Source organism: Aphelocoma coerulescens, chromosome 6, assembly GCF_041296385.1.
Source record: "Aphelocoma coerulescens isolate FSJ_1873_10779 chromosome 6, UR_Acoe_1.0, whole genome shotgun sequence".
Taxonomy (NCBI): Eukaryota; Metazoa; Chordata; class Aves; order Passeriformes; family Corvidae; genus Aphelocoma; species Aphelocoma coerulescens.
The window spans coordinates 12,682,723-12,703,358 of record NC_091020.1 but is presented as its reverse complement, the minus strand read 5'-3'; the positions used below and the strand labels follow the sequence as shown (position 1 = coordinate 12,703,358).

General features: G+C 40.7%; 1 protein-coding gene across 5 annotated transcripts in view; it reads left to right on the top strand.

Annotated features, from left to right (window-relative positions):
• Window positions 1-20,636, top strand: part of ZMIZ1 (zinc finger MIZ-type containing 1) — a 344,034-nt gene that overhangs the window by 181,721 nt on the left and 141,677 nt on the right. For all 5 annotated transcript variants that reach the window (XM_069019269.1, XM_069019267.1, XM_069019274.1 and 2 more), the window contains one exon: window positions 4,980-5,089. In XM_069019269.1, coding sequence (XP_068875370.1) covers window positions 5,030-5,089 — 60 coding nt within the window. In that variant the 5' untranslated portion in view covers window positions 4,980-5,029. The remainder of the gene's footprint in view (window positions 1-4,979; window positions 5,090-20,636) is intronic.

Here is a 20,636-nt window from a genome sequence, read left to right as displayed (position 1 = left end):
GCAGCCTCCCCCGCCTCCTGGGAAGGGTTCTCTTTCCTCCTCTGCCCTCAGAATGGATTTCTGGTGGAAATTTGGTCTCTGGAGGAATGGCACCCTGTTGCGGCAGCAAGGGGGTCAGTGGCAGTGCTTGGGGCTGGTGGGGCGGCTGGGCAGCCTCTGATGTTTCCAGTGAGCTCCGCTCCAGGTCCATCTCGGCCCAGCAGTGAGGGAAGGAAGCCTGTGGGAACAAGAGCAGAAGGCACCTTGTGAAGTCTTTTTAAACTCAGGGCGAAGGCTGGGCCTTCAGTGGTAATTCAGTGGTAATTCAGTGGGTTTCAGTGGTAATTCAGGTCTGCCTTGGCTGCAGAGGAGCAGATTTCCCTGGTCCATTGGGGAGGCAGAGGTCTCACCGTGGATGGCAGTTCTGGCCGTGAGGAGAGCTCATCCCAGAGCAGAACTGAATGCACACTAACTTTAAAAATGCTGTATGGTTTTAGACATGTTTGAAGCAGTGGTGAAATGTTCAGCTTCTTTTTTTTCTCTCTCTAGGAGGCTGTTCAGGCTGCCTTAGGAACTGGTGGGGACTACATTTTACTAAATTGTTTTTTAAATTGTTTTACTTGAAGTACAGTTTCTGATAAAATAATTGCAGTCTCCTAACCTGAACTGGCAACCAACACGTAGTGTAGCAGAAACTTGTGAAATTCTCTTTCACAGGGCCGCTGCAAAATTTCATTCATTTTTCAATATGGAAGAGAGGTTTGTAGTAATGGTTTAAAAGATTCAGTATGTTTAGGGTTAAAAAAAAAAAAAGACTAACAGGTTGATACATCTGTTCCTTTAAAAACAAAGCGTTCTCCATTTTTGAGACATCATAAATATGTAACTGAGGTCTCCTTAATTACTGCCTAGGGCTATAAACTCTCAATGCTAGAGGGGAGGGAAGAAAGAAGAATAATTCACATAATTTTTTAATTTTTTTCTTTTTTTAAAGAGAGGGAGATTGGGTCTTTGCCTCAGAAAAGAAAGAAGAATAGGGCTTTTTATTGTTGAATTACCAGAAGGTGCTGGGAACACTTATTTTTTTGTTTATCCTTTTGGATGGAGTTAGCATGTAAAGCAGTAGTGTACAGCCTTCCTGACTAATGTGTGCACCAAACAGAGGGGATTTGTTACAAAGCACTAGGAAAAATTCCCTTCTCAGTCCTCCTCTGCCAGTACCCTTAATCCTGATCAGCAACATCCCCTGCTGTCTCTTGAGCTGCTCGCAGGCCTGAATCTCACCATGCTGTCTAATGCAGGGACACTGCAGGCCAGCCAGGGACCCTGCAAAGTCGTTTTCACTTGTGACCTGATAAGTGCACAGCACTTAACCGAATAGAAGTCTGTTCTGATTTAGCCCTGGCAGCTTTTCTGTATCTTAAGTACCGTTATTTTCGACTAAGGTGATCTTGCTGCTGCTTTTAAAATAGCATGAGATCGACAGAAAGGGCATTTTTTTAAATTTCAGGAGGTGGATGTATGTGTGGGGAACCCGGCCAGAGGACAGCAATACCCATGTAGTAGGTGCAGTTACTGAAAATTTAATTCTGCTGTTATTTTTCTTCCAACCAAAATGGTCTGGTGTCAAAATGCTTATTCTGCCGTGGTGAAATTTCAGATCTGTATGATAATTTTCACTTTCCGTATTTAATCTTTTAATTCTTGCTGAGGCCCATGAAAGAGTAATTTCCAGATAATAATGGTTTCCCACTAATAAGCTCTGCGTTTTTTATAGCAGAAATTACTTAGAGCCAGTATGCTCACTGAAAAAAATTACTCTATTTGATGCTCTTGTGATGTGTCTGCGAGAAAGATAAAGATGAGTCTTGTGGCGGTGAGGCAGGGCATTTCAAATACAAAGCGTTATGTCATTGTGTGTGATGAGGCTTCATGTGTACAATTTTGTCTGTTTGGTTCATGCAACAAATGTTTATTGTCCAGGGGAGTTAGTGGGCTGAGGATCATCTCTTGACCAGAAGAGAATAAATGAGATTGGGCTGTGAAAGTAGCAAACTGTCAGCAGCAAAGGCTGGTGGGTGATTGTTCATCCATGCTGTGAGGGGGAAGAGGCAGAGGGAGCCTGGCAGGGCAAAGACTGAGCCATAGAGCTAATAATGTGAGAACAAGTGGAATTAAGCATGGAAGTGAAAATTTTTCTAGCTACTAGGGGAAAGGTGAGAGTCAGAGAGTACTTTTGAGTGAGAACCATTGAGTTTTAAAACCCAAAGAATTATTTTGGAGACTGAATTTAATCAGCTTATTACAGAATTTGTGTGCCCTGTCTGTGTAGGAGAGTAGGAGATTGCACTCCCAGTCCTGCCTCCAAGAGCCTTGTGGGGTTTCTGCTCAGTTAGGTGAGTTACTTTCATGTATCCTGCCCCTCTGCTTTTCCAGACAAAAAACAGAAGCTGTGCCATGTGGGAGAAATGACAGTTTGGACAAGTACAATAGTAAGCTGTGGTTCAGGTAGCTGATAGCAACCTTTGATTTTTTTTTATGGTTAACTGTAAGGCAGTTAATTAGGGTGGTATTACATGTACAATTCAAAAATGTCATGACTTTCTTAAAAAAAAAAAGGTGCCTAAGTTTGCATGTCTTCAAATTTTTCAACAGACATCCATGTGCATGTATATGTATTTGTTTTCAGTATGCCCTTCTCTATTGGTCCTGATGTTCAATTAAAATGCAGATAATTTGTCCTAGCTTGTAAGATGGATCACTGCTGAAGTAGTGTCATGTCTAGGCTAGCTTATCTCTTGATAAATACCTCTGCTGTCCACTGAGAGATTAAACTTCATGACTACTGAGGTCTGTTAGGGGATCTTACAGGCAGATAAGACTGTGTAACTGGCTTTTAATAAAATATATCAATTTACATTTGCTAGAGGACCTTTGGATGGCATTTGCTATTGAGAAGGTGGCAGTGACATAATCAAAAGATAATACTTGCATGTGAAACTGGCTCTTCTGTTATAATTTATTGACAGGAATGCTTTATTGAACCCTCTTGTGTCTAGAGTGTGGAGGTGAGGAGCTTGAGCTGCTGTTATAAGACCTCATTTAGTTGTCTAGCAGAAAAGATTTCTTCCCCTGAGTCTAATCCAGCAGGAGCCATGAAAGAACGTTATCAGCGAGGTACAGAAATCTCCGGCGGTTTGGGTGTGTGGGATGTGCGTGGATCCGTGGTCTGGAGTCTGTCTCGTTGTGAGAGCTGTGTAGTCAAGGTTCCCATCACAGAGAGCATTCTTCCCCTCAAGGGGGTTGAGTATGGACAGTGCTGGAATTGTTTAACTGAAGAGCTGTTGAGTTGTGTACCAGAAGTGGTGAAGAGCCAGCTTCTCTAACAAGACAAGTATCTGAAAAATTTGCTGTCTCTTATGTGTATGGAGGGAGTGGAAAATAGTTTTGTCCTGAACAGTGTTCCAAAAAACCACTCAGTGCCACTGAAGAGGTTCATGAAGGAGAGGTTTCTGTGCAAGACTGGGACCTTGCTTGTGCTACTATAAAGTTTGGTAGAAATAGGGCATTTGGGGATATATTTCTGTGCCCACTCATTGTTCATGAATGTAAGGATATAACTTTTTAGAGTGTACCGATTTCTCTAGTAAAAGGATATGGAAATTTTAGGCAAAGATGTTTCTCATGTACTAAATGTGCAGTGTCTACCCTTTATTTTCCATTTTAGATGCCATGAAAGTGACTGAAACAGCAGAGTATACACACACACATATACATATATATGTGAAACATCTCTGTGTCCCTGAGAGGTGAATTCTAGAAAAAAACATTTAAATCTGGTTAGCTCGTTAAGTACAGGCTGGAGTCCCATGCGCTTGTACTCAAAACATAAATAAGTAGAAGTCATGGTGCAAACCATTCAGTAATATGAATTATTGACTGAAACAGTTGATTAGTTGTTGGTTTATGGTGTCTTTATGATCTGCTGTTCTGCCACTACAGGAAAATCAAAGGGCAAGGCCAGAGAGGGCAAATGGGTGGAAAAGGCCTGGTGAAATACAAACCCACACCAAGAACCTTGCTTACCCTTACTTGTACTTTTAGTGTCTTACTGTCAGTCCGAGTCTGAGGGGCATTCTGGCTGTCCCTGCATCCCAAGCTGTGTCCACAAACATAACTCAGCATGATGAGCATCAGTGGTGGCCCTGGATTTCTAGATCTCTATAGCTCTTTAGATCTCTATAACTTGTGCCAGCTTTCATTTGATGATTTCATACAGCTGTAGCAACATGAATTAAAACTCCAAACACTACTCTGAGCCTTAATTTTTATTTTCTAGATTTATTTTTTCTTTAAGTCACAGGAATGTTTAATTTGCCTTAAGTTACACTGTTTGTTAAGAGATGCACCTAAAGACAGCAGGATGTGTTTTTCCAGAAGTAACAAGTAATTTGTCCAGCTATAGATACCTGAAAGAACACAATTTTTCTGGAAGGCAAGAACTGCTCAGCCCTTTGCTCTGAAGATCAGGCCTATTCCATATATGCTAGGTTGTGCATCTGGACATTTGTCATTCTTAAAGTCTGGGCTGAGTTGTGGATCCCAGTCCTTCCTGCCCTGTCATCTTGGCCATTTCAAGGACTCATGAAATAGATCTGCTAGTTGGAGGAGAATCCAAAACGTGTCTGTTGCTTTTATTTCCAATCCAGAAATCCAGATTCCTCAGGACACACATTTTGTGCTATTTTTGGCCATGTAATGCTCTGCTGTATCTGATTCATTTAATATTTATGGGAGGTATTTTCTCTCAGAGGAAGATTAGGAAGAATCCCCATGCCCTTGTCCTTGCAAAAGCCAGGCTGTCATTGTCATTGGGATTATTATTATTTTATCTCACAGTGTGCTCAGGGTTTTCTTGCAAGCAGCTCTGTTCAATTGTTCAGGTAGTGGAAGTGTATCAGCTGTGTTCAGTGATCTTTATTGTCCTTTTTGTCTTGCAGATCGAGGGATTTTAATGGCTTTCAGGTAGAAGAAAGTAGAGACAATCAAAATGAATTCTATGGACAGGCACATACAGCAGACCAATGACCGGCTGCAGTGCATAAAACAGGTAAGCTGAAGGTGGAGGTCATTGCTGCCAAGCGAGGGTTGGGTGTTGTGTGGCAGGTGTTGTGCACTGCGGTTACCTGATGCTTAATGAGTGTCCTTGCCCTTCAGAGGGAAGGAATGAGACAATGTAATCTCATTGAAGAGAATATCTGCTGTGAGAGATGGTCTATTAACCTCAAAAGCCAAACTTTCCCTCACACCTTTCTAAGGAATCTTCAGCCTGGAGACTCAACAAATCTGTCTCAGCTGGAAGCAGAGTGGTGCTCATGCTGCCAGCTCAGCCCGGAGGGTCACAGCAGGTGACTGTCATTCTAGTGCTCTGAGCACAGTAATCCACAATTCTGATGGGCCAGTTTTGATTTTAATCCAGTAGCTGACCTGAGACCTGCACTGCCTGGAGACTCAGAACTTGGATGGTTGGCATGCCTCCAAGTGCTCAGAGTGCTGCTTAATCAGTTTGCATGGAGACTGTAAAAACTTCTGTTTGCAAGGTAAAATTTTCAGAAGCATCTGTTTGTGAAGATGAAGGGCTCTTCACATGCCAGTGCCTTTCAGTGAATTATGTCTCATTTACAGATTTCCCCACTGTAACTGTGCTTGCAAATGCTTTTATAACCAAGTGAAACTACAAAGGCAAGGAGGAGTAGAGATCATCTTTCCCTGCTTTACCCTTCTCAGTGAACTTTGCTCTCTTGGGTTGCAGGCAGTGTGTATTCTCCCCTCACATATGTTCTCGTCCACATGCAACAATCGTAACAGAATTTTCATAAGAATGGTCCTTGTAGAGGAGGTGAGCAAGAGAATGGTTTTTCATGGGTATATTTCCTGTGTTTATCTCTAAATCAATGCATCCATGCAGCAAGCAGGTGCATAAATGCAAGCTGCACACAGATATTTTGAAGATCCCATCTGGCTCCGGGAGCTGACCTCCAAAGTTCATCTCTTCAGACTGGTTGAAATTTTCTGAGTTACACTGGAAAAACAGAAATTTGATATTCCATGAAATTATGTTCCCAAATAATTTTTCACTGTTGTCTGAGCAGTTTTCTTTGTCACAATAGGTCACAGCAGAGTCCTGCTGTTTTAGTTTTTTTATTTGTATTAACCAAATTAAAAACCTGCCTGCCTACTTGTGCCCTAGGGCATGTGCGTATTGCTTCTTGAGGCAGCACAGCATTTCTGTGTTGGTAGATTTGTATTGTAGACACAAGCACCCTCAGTCAAAGGAACTGATAAAAGATGAGCATGGGAGTGGTACTGGACCAGTGGCTCTGGATTTTTAAATTTATTTATTTAACTACAAGTTCCTCAAGAGAAGCAGCCAAGGGGAAGTGCTGATCCCTCTCTGGAGAGCAGCGATAGGACACAGAAACATGGGATGATGCTGTGTCAGGGGAAGTTCAGACTGGGTGTTAGGAAAAGGCTCTTCACTGAGAGGATGGTCAGTAACTGGAACAGGCTACCTATGGAAGTGGTCACAATACCAAGCCTGTCAGAGTTCAAGGAATATCCAGATGATGCTCTTAGTTATATGATTTAATTTTACGTGGTCCTGTGAGGAGCAGGAAGTTGGACTTACTGATACTTAGAGGTCCCTTCCAACTTGATATATTCTTTGATTCTATAAGAATATGCTTCTCTTCTCTTATTCTCATCAATCTCCATCATTATGTTGTTATAGCTTTGCCTAGATATTAGTGAAAGTTTATATTTTCTAGAATATGTTGTAATGCAGAAATATGTGGGTTTTTGCAAGTCTGGCCATGCAGATGCTTTGGGTGATATAAAAAGGAATACAGCTCACACCTAAACCAGATGATTTTTCTCTTCATGTTTCCTTTACAAGAGAGGATTTCAGAATAAATCAAACAAAGCTAGTTCATAGGTCAAGGAACAGAAATAGGAATCTTTTCCTGCGGAATTGCTGGTCATAATCCAGCCTTGCTCTGTGGTGTCTCTCTCTTTCATCACTCTGCAGTGAAAGTTAATGCATCTAATGGCCCTTTAGAGGCCTGAGGAAAATATGAATTTGAGAATTTCATCCCAGTTTCTTATGAACAACTATCTGGTTCAGAAGAAACATGCCCTTGACTGGTACAAATCGGTGTCCTTTTTGGCCATCCTAGCCTATAGGATGAAGAATGAAGGTTAAATTGCAGAACAATTTAACCTTCTAGCTGTAAGAACAGACCTTTACATCAAGTGGAGACAAATGGAGGATGCTGCTCAGCTCCTTTTTCTAGAGCTGTCAGTTCCTGTACATAATTTATATTATTTTAATTAGATAAGAGAATATCAAATTACACTTCTTAAAGTTTTAAAGAGATAATTTTGCCTATGTAATGGGTACTCTGTCAGTTAAACCACTAACTTCATTTATACATAGCGCTGTTTTGCATACGCAGCTTGGATATTTCTTCAGTGATGAAGGCCAGGGGAAGGGAGGAAGGTCAGGCTGCCCAGCATTTGTTTAACACTCTCTGTTTTCTTTGATCCTGGAAGAAAGCTTGGGGTTTTCTGATAGAGCAGGGGCATGCTTGTGTCAGAGCTCAAAGAATACCTGAAAAGGAGCTATCCTGCTGGGGAAGGCTTGTGAATTCATGGTTTCTCCATTCTGTTTAGGCCCAAAAAAAGAAGAGGAGAAAAAGAAGGAAACTCTTGTTTTCAACTCATGAAAAACTGTAGTTAACCAAGATAGTGGCTGAACACCAAAAATAAATCTCAGAAAGCTTTTTTTTTGTGAGAGTGGCACTACTTGTAGTTTTGTTGGGGAGTAATGACTGATTGTTTTTTTTTAAAAAAATTTGTTTTGTTGTAGAAAGTAGCATCAAAACTGCTGTTTACTTTTTTACAGTTCACAATCTTGTGCTGTTATCTTTGCCATGGTGCAGAAAGGGACAGAAACTTACTTTACCTCTTTGGAAGATACTCACCTCCCTGTCACAAGGTCATACATTTCTAGCTTGAGGACATTTACCTTGTCCTTTGAGACAGGTCATTAGCTGGCTGATACTAGAAAGAGTTATTTCCAGTTCACCCATGGAGAACTGGCCCACACACTGCTCCGTGCATGTTGGGTTTGGGAGCGAAGCAGTACCTTGCATGGCCATATCAATGTACCTTCACCTAATCTGGGGTTAACTGCAGGGTCAGACAACAATACGTCTGCCTTTTCTTCCTGGTCTCGTCTGTCATCCTCTTTTCCCAGACTGTGAAAAAAAACACTGCTGCTGTTCTCCTGAGCACACCTGTGCTTTTGGGGTGCTTAACACAGCAGTGGTGTGGAAGGTGCACTGCACCATGGGGAGGAAAACCATCCTTCCTTGGTGCCCAGCATCTACTGGTTTTATAACCCTGCTGGCAGCCAGTGGCTCCTGCAGCCAGACTGAGAGCTGTCTGCTGCCCTCCTTGCCCCTCACTCCAGCCCCTGGGAAATGCTATAAATGGTAATCCATGTGCCTCTTTAACTAGATCAAGTTTCAGCACAGGGTCAGGACAGGCTTCTTTCTTCCCAGCTTTGTGACTTGTGAGACACCCACAATATCCTTGCTGACTTCTGTTCCAGGATCAAGGTTGTGTTTTACCTTCATCTTTTTTAGTACTTTAAAGCTACAAACCCAAAACTTGTATATGATCAGCTAGTTAGGAAATGAAGTGTGTGTTAAGAAGTGTTTCAGAATAGATGAAAGGGCAAACTGAAGAGGTGGCTGTGTATTTATGCTTAAAAAAACCCTAGACTTCTGTGGAAGGCTGGAACAGCTTGTGTGGTCTCTTTGTAGCTGATTCCCTCAGTATTTGTAAGTGTGTGTGCTTTAAAATCAAACATAGCTTTTTTGATGTACAGTGGAAAAAGCCAAAGTAACAGGCTTTCCTTAACACGTGCAATTAGTTTGTCATGACACAGGAGACTCTTCAGGGTACATTGAAGGGAGCTGGATGTTCAGGGCACAGGCTTTATTCTTTAAGTCTTTGTCCATACAAACAAAACCACAAAATTACCTTTGTGCAGGGCAAAGGTCTGATAGCCCCTGGGAATCCCCTGCCATATTTGAGGCTGCAGTAATAATCTGTTTATCTGCTGAGGGCTCGTGGATCAGGTGGTTCTGGCACAATGTCCACCGTGAAGCTGTGGGGCAGCAGGAGCTGGCTCAGGCAGGCATGAAGCTGAATTTGAGAGCTTCCTTGCTGCCTGCTGCCCAGGCACAGCCTTCTAAAGGAGCCAGCTTGGCTTCTGCTGCATAGAAAATCCCAGTAAAGAATTGACTGGGTTTCTTAAAGCATTCTTCATAGCAGTCCAGAGGTGTGGCTTTAACCAGATGCTGCCCGTTGCTTTTGTTAGGTGATGGAAGCAAATGCCAGGGGAAAACAGTGGGTTGGTTTAACATCTCTCTACTCTTACTCTAATGGGTCTACTTGAAAAACGTAGAACTTTAATCTAGGGACTTCTACCTTTTGTCTCTGTTTGCTTGTCAGTCAGTTTTGTGAGGTTTCTGTATGTTTCTTCTGAAATTCTTGCAAAGAAGAAGATGGAAAAAAATCATTCTGTCTTTAAGTTACAAGGAAGCCACCCCTTTCAGAAGGAGTGTGTGATATCTTCCTGCCATGCTGAGCACAGTTGTTAGGCTCTGTAAAAGCTGTGCTGAAATGTTAGTAACAGGTTAAGGGGAAGTGTGAAAAGGCTCTCTGGTGTCAAAAGTATTAGATCATGGTGGGAACAGAGAAAGTTGTTTCTGCTGCTCGTGTCATGGTATATCAGGGCACATTGAGCAGTATCATCAAATGATGCTGGATCACCACTTAATTGGAGACACACATCACATAGCTGATTTCCAGAAACCGATTAGCATCTCTCCCCTCTTTCCTTCCAGAAGGCTTGCTGAATTGCTGCCTAGCAATGCTTTTTAGTGCCTACCCAGCCATTTAGAGAGATATGCTAAAAGTTGTAATTGCTGTGTGTTTTTGTTGATATTTTCTTGCTCAAATTGGAAACAAGCAAGCCCATTTCTTTCATCATTCAGCAGCTAGGTTTTTGGTAGCTCGCAATTCAGGGGAAAATAGAATTCTTTGTATATTTACATAACTGTTTTTAAGTGCTGAAGTGTTTGAACTAATTCTTCTGCTCTTCAGTGTTATTGTTGCAGACTCATGTAAATGCTAAGCAGTCCTAAACATATCATTTTTAGTACATTTTGGACTGGTTACCAAGGACTGGTATGAAATTACAGCTAAAAAGATTTTAATAAAAAGAAAAATGCTTCCGATACATTTTTTTCATTTGTATATGCCTACAAAACTGCCCACAGTAGTTTCATGAAACTTTCATTCTTGAAGAACTTTGAAAATTAGAAGTATTCTTATGAAGAGTGCATTTATTTAGAACATACTTTTTTTTGGTATTCTATATAAGTGTTACAGAGGGTTTTAGCAGCTAAATACGAAATAACAAGGCTAAAGGGGAAAAAGACCTTTTCCATAAAAAGACATTTGATGGGCCTCGAGTGTTACAGTTTATTGGTTGAATGGTCCATCAATGCTGTGTTAGTAGCTACATTTTTTTTGTATCTTTTTTTTTGAGGCCTATAGCCGCAAGTCCTTTGTCTGCTTTTCTGCTCAGTCTGTGTTGGAATATTCCTCTGCTAGACTTAAGTATGTTTAGGAAAAACTGTCAGCAGACCAGTTTTCCTGGCTCCTCTACTCCATTTAGAGACTTGTCAGTCAACATTCCTGCTCTGTTAGATCCTTCATCCTGGTAGGGAAGCTGCAAGGGAAAGAGCAAAGAGGCAATTTGCTAGAAGTACTTCTGGTGGGGAGGGGGAAGAAAGTACTTTCTTGTTGTTTGCAGTATTTGTCTGGTTTGTTTATCTGACAAGATTCCAGTGGGTGGAATATAACCCATCGGGTTGTGAGGCAGATTGGTAAAGTTGTGGCAGGTTCACTTTTCCCATTCCCAGTTCTGCTGCTTTACTGGAGCGCCTGTCCTCAAGGACTGGGGTTTTAGTACTCTTAATATTAGTCGTGCTAGTATCCTTAGTATTTCCATTTCAAAATGGAAAATGTGCATTTTGAACTCACACAGAAAACCTCCAGTACCCATGGGATTTAGTATAATTTTATTCTTTTCTGTGCAACAAATTAATCTGGCCTGTTTTACCTTATTTACCAAAAGACAATTGTCTTTTGGTAAATAAAGATGAATATTTGAAAATTCTAGAAATTTGTAAGTTGAGTCTGTGATGCCACCTTGGTGTCAGATGAGCATAGGAAGTCCTTTTTGTCAGCAGCTGGGTCAAACTCCACAGTGGAAATGTGACACAGCTGGTGACATCTCTGACTTATGTCCTGCCATTTCTGTCTCTTCCTTCTTGCATATGCACTTGCTACTCGACTTGCCACTATTGTGTGCAACAGCAAATCCATAGAGGTATGGCTTAGAGAGCATTTGCACATAAGGACCATTTACCATTTTTACCATTTGTAAAAGCAGGTGTTCTCAGAAAAGTTGTAGTGGCTGAAGTACTGTTAATATCAAGAGCCTTCGGCTGTGCAGACCTCTGGCATCATCTCGTGAAGGAAGAGTCTCTTCACTGCTGGTGCTCACTCCTTCTTGCCTCTGTACAGTACAATATTGTACGTGGGCAGGTCACACAGCAGGTGCTGTGGGCAGTTTTGTAAATGAAAAACCGTCTGGGGAAGCGTTTTTCCTTTTGATTTGCAAATATCTTAGTAATGCCTAGCTGGCTGGTAGGACCTGTGAGAATAGGTCATGTGAATTCTACATCTTCCATAGGGGTATCAGTTTGTGTAGTTGTCATTTTAAGTAGTCACCTTGAGACTTTATCTCTGCATAGATTAAGAGATTAAAATAATAAAGGTTGAATCAGTTAATTAAAAGTGCTATTAAAAGCTCAATAAGTAAGTAAATTACTCAAATGAGTCAAAAAAATTATTGGAAAACAAAATATGTCCAACAAATGTGCTGCTGTTCAACTGAGTGTACTGAAGACTATTGGTTATTTTTCAAAATCAGTGAATTTATTCTCCTGAAATTTAGAAAATTAATAAATGTATCTATTTTAATTAAATTTTAGAAGTTGATTCTGTACATAAATCAGAGGAGTTGGTGGGGTTTTTTTCCCCCTTTGCCATCAACTCACTTTACACTCTTGGGTGGGGTTATTTCTTTTTAGAGAATTCACTATTGACAATAATCTTCCAGTAAAGGGATGATGTGGTACTTCTTTAATGTTCTTAAAATACCTTGATAAGGCAAGAACTGCATGAAAGAAAACCACCAACCCAAACTTTTCATAATGCTGTGATATTTCAAATTATGAAATGGTTCATAACACTGAAATATTTATATAGACACCCCACTTTGCCTGAGTCCTTCACTTAATCTTCTACTAAAACACATTGTGAAAGTAGATATTCTTTTTATCAAGACATCAGGTAAGCAAGTCTAGAACAAATAAGCCTATTTTAAACAATAAAATCTGTTACCAATTTACGTAAATATTATTGTAATAATTAAACATTGTTCTAATAGTGCAGTGATATGCTAACAGAAAGAGTATGGCCACCACTTTGAGAAAATTAACTCCTTGATATGTTGAGATATTTAGGACTGAAACTTCTGACTGAATATCACGAGACCCTTAGAGAAGAAAGCTCCTGTATCATTGCAATGTCTGTTGGAATGATAAGGCTCAGCATTGTTGCTGTAGTTGCATAGAGACATCTCATGCTAGCATGGTATAATAGGGAGATACTAATGGAAAATGGGTTGTTTCACTTGCCAAGAAGAGCAAGTAAACTGGTTAGGCAAACTGATTTCATAATTCTGTTGAGCTGTAATTGCAAATTTAAAGCCTTGCATGGCTGAGCATGGCCTTGGAGAAAGAGCAAACAGTTTTACCTTTGTCTTTTGACTTTTATCCTGTAAAATCAGTTTGTGAATGCTTAAGGAAAAATAATTCCAGCCCCTTTGATTATTTGGAGTCTTTGTAAACCCTCCTGTTCCCACTGCTCTCAGCTGACATAATAGCAGTCCAGGTGCTGGGGGCAAGGAAGGTACAAAGACTGGACCATCAAGAGATGAACATAAAAACATACTGCCATTAGTCTGCCCCATTTCCATCTTCAGTCAGATCTGATCACAGCCTTCAGACCCCCAAGTCACAGTTTCCTCCTGGGCAGGGGAGGGTGGGGTGGAACAGCAGGTTATGACTAAAGAAGTTTAATTTGCTGCATGTTCCCTTACTTAACATAAAATTTTATCAAAGCATATCATAAATGTACTGCAGTTACGCAGATCTGAATGGTTTGGAGTAGGAAGATAGTGTTGCAGTTCTGATCAGCAGAGTTAAGGAATGATTCTTGTTTTAGCTCTTCTGGCTTCTATGTATAGTTCTTGAGGATCAGATGTTAAATCTATTTCTTACACTTTTGTAAAACTAATGGACAAGCCAAGGTTGCAGTATCTTTCCTTTGCTCCAGCACATGCATATAGGTGTGTAGTCATCCTCGCAAAACTCATGGTACAGGAGATCCAGACAGCAGAACAAGGCTGCTCAATTACCAGGCATTCACCTTTTCTGAAATCAGTACTGAATTACACACACACTTTATACTAAAAGTGTATGAGAGAAGCATCTATGAAAATCTGCATTAATACAGATTTTGTTCCCTTACAGCTCATAACTGAACAGCTTGGGTTTTTTGCAGTTCAGTGATGCTCATATTTTTTATTTGTTCTTTTTCTCATTTGCTTAGCATGTGATCTTGCCCAGTATTTTCTTGATGCTAAAACATCTGATAAAGAGGTGCTGGTCTTTGCTCAGTATTTACTGTTTTCTTTTTGAAAAGAAGCTGCAATGGACAAAGGGGGCAAAGGTGACTCTGTGTGCTGTTTTTTATAAGTGGGAATGGCTAACGTGGTCTTAATCTCTCTCTCAGTATATCTAGTACCTCTCAAAATGTGAGCCTAATAAAATATTTATAAAGCCTCCGATGGAATGAGCCATATAAGTGCAAGATAATTCTATTAATTAGGGATCTCTCAATCTCACAAACACTAAATTGGGAGGGGGGGATTATCTGAATACAAAATGCACAGCTTGAGCCTTTTAATTTTTTGATAAATAAAGCAATCTTTGATATTGAAAGGGACTGCAGAGAGTTGAACTATCTATACCCATATCCAGATAAACAAGAATCACACTCCCAAGAGACAGAAAATAGCTCAGTACTCCCCTCTATCCTCATGAAAAAGACCATTTATTTTGAATATTGATTGCAGATGAGTTTTTAATATACTGAGTATGGCTGCGTATGGATAGGGCAAGATGTGTATAATCACAGTTGGCTGTAAAAAAAATAAAGACAGAGAAATTTCAGGTTATGTCATTTTCTATGTTTAAAGTGTATTCCTGAGTGGTGTCCTGTGTTTCTGTACAGGAGCTCTCTGGCAGCCAGTGGCAGGCAGGCCAGGGAGAGGGAGAGTTCTGGGTGGAGGGGATCTGAAGTAGAGGTCTTTGCATAGGAGGAGGAGACAGGTTCATGATTGGGCTCACTCACAGAGCTTGCTCAGGGTTTAGAGTAAAAAAGCTTCAACCAATATATGAAAGCAAATGGCTCCTGCTGGTTGGAGGTCTTATGGTGCTGAGTGAGCTCTCAAATTTAGGTCCAGTAGCAGTGTACCTGTGCACTGAGTAACACACAGAGACCAGCCTTGTCTCCCCTTGGTTATGCTCTGCAAGGGTGTCTGACCAGGTATCCTACTTACATTCTTAAGAGAGGTGATTAGTTTTCGTTTGGGAGCTGAAGGCCCTTTGCCCCACATGCAGGAGCACAGTAATTCTGCTCTTGAGTTGTTTTAAGTTGAAGGGCATGTAATCTCTTTCAGTCCTCTCTGCCCTTTCTCTTTCCAGGTCCCATTCTTCCCTACTCCCCTTTTCGCCCCACTTCAGCACAGTAGTGCATTTTCATTACACGTAATTGCAGGCAGGTCTGGATGAGCATTAAGATGGACAAAAAACAGTCTGAATTGCCTGGCAGAATCTGCCAAAGCACATGGCCACCAAATCCCATCTCAAGGGTCAGAGTGAGATACACACCAGAGTTAAAAAATTCTGTAGGCATGAAGAAGTGGGTCAGCTCCTTCACCAGTCATTATCAGTTTAGCACCAAAAGAATTATGATTTCTGTTTATAGTTTTGAGCATAGTTATTTTTGTATATAAATTTTGATAGCTTCTTTTTGTTATTAAATTCATAGATTTTACAATCATATGAGAATTTTAATTTCCATTGTTGTGAAGAAAGGCTTGAAAACCTGCATGCTTGCAGCTGAAAATAGCAAGCAGGTCATGTGAACCTCAGAGTTGTACACAGGCATTTCAAATGCCACCACCTCTATGCAAAATTTGTCATGTTGAATATCTGGCTCATCATTTGGAAAAGATGGGCTTGATACTATGTTTTATATACTTTGAAATTCTGGACAAAGTAAAAAAATCTTTCTGCTGGAAAGTTTTGAGAGCACACAGATGAACCTGTTGTCTAAACTTGGCTGAAGTCTCAGGATTACCTCAAGAATAAATATGTACAGAATACTAAAAATCCATGTTTCCTTTTGGTGCCTTTCTTTGTATGCATTGTGGTTTTTGGAGAATAATGAGGAATATTAATAACAAAATATTTCTCTGGCTTGAAATAATCGACAGTACAGTTATTTTTTTTAAAAAGGAGGGTGTTGTGAGGCAGGCGTATTTATGCTGTGAACTTAACTGTGTCATCCTCTTACACTGATGATACAGCTCCACCTTTGGGAGAAGTTTCGCGATGCGTTTAGTCCAAAGCTGCTGCTGAGAGCAGAGTCCCGGTATCTTTCCAGCCCTACCTTTTGTTTGCTGCCACTTTCTTTGAGTCACGTCTCCCTGTGAGTGATGACTGAAAGTCAGCATTTGGGAGGTTAGATCACAGTCAGAACAGCAAGTGTAGTCTGAGGTACTGAAACTGCTGGAAGTACATGTTTGGGCAAAGAAGCTCACAGAGATAACCTACCATAAGACTCAGCATCACCAACAAAATGTATCCTAAGTCTTAGGTCAGCTTTCAGTCTAGTACTGGTATGAAAAAATGATGTGATGTAACATGTTCCCATTCCCATGGCTCCTGAAGGGCCTTCCCTGGAGTGGCTCACACTGCTGCTGTCTCCCCTGCTAGTGCTAAGGTTCAAGGACCTGCCCTGCCTGCCATCCTGGAGGGCCAGTGCAGCTCAAATTGTTAGTGTAGAATGCAGGTAATTCATCGTGCAGGCAGCCATGTGTCCTCTGTGCTGTGCAGGGGCACAGGCAGGAGAAGACAGAGGGAGGCAGGAGCCTTCCAGGACTGGCAGCATCCAGTGCTTGCGTTAGCTGGCAGTGCTTGTGGAACAGCAGCCTGGGCTTTCTGTCCTGAAGGAGAGCAGCTGCCTCCTGGATTCAGTTTCCCCAACTGGTGGACCAGAATATTTGCCAAGTGTGCAGCCTTGCCACATGGTATATAGGAAGGGGTTAATTTCAGAGCGAAGAAAAAGCTACCTACATCTCTCTGTGTTTTCTTTTTCTGTGCACTGAAAAGCTCCCTGTGTTGCCGGTGTTCTGTGTCGCTGATGTAAGATTCCCAGACTCGTTGATTAGTGAAGCTAGACAGTAGACAGGGTCCAAGTGGCTAACCATGTGAGAAATGCAGTGACTGTAGGCTACTGTTAATTAACCTAGAATCTAGCTACATGGCATAATGTCTGCGTGATAAGTTATATTATCTTCAGCAGTTCAATTAAATCAAGGAGTGAGACACAGAGCAGACGTAACTCAGCAAAACAAACAGACAACTTGAGTCAGCCTTCATAATTTGCTGCGACATCACGTAAATAAATGCAATAGCTTGTTTAGCATAGTTAAGCAGTTTGCTGCTCAAAAACTTATTTGCATGACATCTCATTTTGAATAGGTTAAGTTGTGGCAAATTAGGTCTCTGCCTTCAGTCTGATGTATTCCACAGAAAAGAGAAAAAAAACCCTCCACCAGAGATGTCATTTGTAAATTGAAATTCAACATTTGTTTTCTATAGCAGCAAACTGGAACATATGGATTTCATGTTTAAATGATTCACTTTCCATACCGTTGCTGTCATGTTAGCATTTCTTGATGTGTGTGAGATATTATTAAGCCTCTGTAATTGTTCTTAATTTTGACTGATATTCTAGCATCGCTTGCTAGACTGTTCTGTCAAAGGTACACAAGTGTACAAATGGGTTGCAGACTTCTATATTTAGAGGAGACAAGGCCATTGTCCTTGCCATGTTTCAATGTGGATAATTGGTTTCAGTCTCCAAACTCATATTGAATCTTGGATTGCAGGAAGTGGTTTTCACCACTTTGTTGGTGAGATGACTGAGAGTACTCACTTACACTTTAGTATCCTTCTGAATAGTAAGTTCTTTATTGTATATGCCTATTTAACTCATAGGGGACTAAATTCATATGTGGAATGAAGCTTATATTTTTGTTTTTATTGTATATCAAGACTTTTTGATCACTGATTGGAAGGGAATAACAATTTCAAGTGGTGGCTGAAATGTTGGGACCAAAATTTGCCATGTATCAACTGTTGTGTGTAACTCTCAATGTGATTGTTGTTGCCCTCTCTCCAGGCAGCTACAGAGCAGTAAACCATGAAATTGGTACACAGACAGTTGCAGTGGAATCTGATGGCCTTGGGTCCTATTGTACCTGCATCCTCTGCCTCTGTGTCCACACAAATTTGCAAAGGTGGTCTGTTCTTTATGTAATTAGAGCGTTTAAGCCAGAGGTGGTCATGAGCAGCAGTAGATGTTCCCATCTTCCCTAGAATCCAGCCCAAATGTCAGCAGTCCTCAGAAAAGGGCTTTGCTGGTACAGTTCAGTCTTCTTGGACATAGTAAAATGGAGAGCAAAGTCTTTGCTGTTCTCTATTCCCTTACAGCAGCCTGTTAATTGAAGAGCTACAAAGAACAAAAGATTCCTTCCAAGATCAAATATAAATGACTCTGAGACTCAGACTCTCCCTTTAGAGCATCACCTGGTGATCCTGCAATGATATGCTCACATGCTTCAAGTGTTTCTGTGATTTCTGTTCCATTCAGGCTAAAGGAATATTAGATTTGGGGTCTTATAAATGATTAGATGGAAAATTTTCTGAATTTTTTCAATTATAGAAGTTGTCATGTTTCGCTAATAGTCTTCTGAAAAGCAAATGATACTGAAAGCTATCTGGTAAATAACTGCTTCATTCAGTTCATTGGCTTTGTTCATTTCTGCTTCAGATTTTATTCATACATATCCTCTCCACTTGCTGAAAACATGATTGCTTGCAAGCATGGTGCTGTTAGGTGGCCCTTCACTAATAGCTTTGAAGATACACCAAGATGTGTCATAACCAGATCTGGTTCATTGTCACTTTTTTCTAAATCATCTACTAATGAGGTGGATTTTTTTCCCCTTGTTTACAAGAAGCACAGTTTCAGACAAGACTCTTCAGGCACATGCCTTGCTTCTGTCAAAATGCTGCCAATAATTTCAGTTGAAGAGGATAGAGCCATGCATGGAAAATGCTTCACAACAAAGCTGATGGATGGATCTGGCATAAGCTTTGTTTTGTACTTGTGTTCTTGGATCGAAAACTGAGAACATCTCTTTAATTTCCTGTTTGATGAATACAGTAGATGTAATATTCTTCTCAGGCAAGCCTTTTGTTTTGAGGATGTGAATGACATTGGGGCTTTTTGCTCCAGGTACAGTGTTCAAGTTGTCAATAAATAAAAATCACAGTAGGCATTTGGAACATCTTTATGTAACTGGGGGTAGGAGAGTTGCACCTGCCTTCAAGCTTTGGTTCATGCTGGATCTTCTCTTTGTTTCTCTCATCCTGTAAAGTACTCAAATCTACTCCACAGAGGCAGAACCCACTGGTATTCTGACTTTTTCTTATGTTTTCTTTGGAGTTTTTTAGTGGGTAATGGAACTAACAGAATTGCTTATCTTGCCCAGTGAGTTTCTAAGCAAGTTTTAGTTAGGTAGTTGCATTTAAGAAGTCAGGATTTCAATATCCCCTCCGTATTTAAGTGAGTTCTGATAGTGTACCTCAGGGGTCAGTCCCAATGCAGTGAAATAACTTGCTGGAGGGTTACAGAACAAACAGTTAAAACCAAGTGATTGAGGTCACCCCTGCTTTGGCACTGGCAAGTAGGAGACTTTTCTTCCATAGGAAAGCACAAGTTTAATATATGTTGAAACTTCAGGGAAAAAAATTACTGTTTTTCTGGAATGTTATGGTAAGTAGAAATTACCCTCATGTGGTGCTAAACTGAAAATTAAGCATATGGATAAGGGTGCACCCTTCTTTTTATGTTAGGCTGTGTCTGTAAAAATTGTTCTCATTCAGGTATAGTGTCTGTTTCTCAATGGGGAAATTTCGTTGTAAGCTTTAGTAGAAGATGCCAGCTTTAGTAGAAAATGTCTTGTGTAGCTGGCAAGCAGCAACACTGGTGAAAATAAATATTATGTAGCTCTTACTTAGGGCTTTTGATTAGTGGATCTCAATTCATTTCCCTTCCCACAAGGAGGGAAGAGTTACTAAAAACTGTTTCACATACAGAATTGCATAGCTTTCAGTGAATTCTTCCTTATGTTGTTTCTTTGTGGAAGGGTTTTTGGTTTGGGTTATTTTTTCCCTTCTGAGAGATGTGACCTAAGTCCTATCAGTACAATAGGTATTCAGTATGGTGCAATTTGTTCACCAGCTCATGTGCCTCTCTTGCCTTCTGGAAATAGTGTATTTGATATTAGCAGAGCTTACATGTGCTGTCGTAGAGGGGTTTGAAGCAACTTCTGTTTCCCCTGCAGATCAAAGTGGCCTGTGGAAGGAGCAGTATTCACTGAGAGACTTGGTGTCAGGCAGTCACTTCTCTGGAGGTTTAAGTGAAGCATTCAAAAAAGCATCCTTTTCCCTTTTACTTGTAAGATTCATAACCCAAACTGCTGGCTCTGTTCATGGGATTTTTTTTTTTTTTACGTGAAGCCTTAAAATATGGCTTCTTACATGTACTCACTTGGATTCTTGCCTTTAATCTGTAAACACAATCATTTGATTCCTCCAACAATTAGACAATCAGCCAGCAAAGAGATGTAATTCTGAAATGCAGCCTAGGTAAAGCTCTCACTGGATGGTGGTGGGAGCTGTACCCATATTGGCAGAGCAGAGGTAAGAAACCTGCTTTGCACAATGCCTGCCTGCTCTTTCAAATTCTGCTATTGTTTTAAAAATCCGTGCCCTGCATGTCAGTCATCTCTTGTTAAAACAAGGCCTCTGACCAAGAGCATTCATTGAATAAGAATTATTTAATGTAACGTGATCCAAAAACCTCACAGACTGGGAACTCCTGAAAACCTGGCAAGGGAGGAATTCTTTTTTTCCCCTTCATTTATCATGAAGCTAATATATGCAGCTACTCAGGCATTGAGGGGA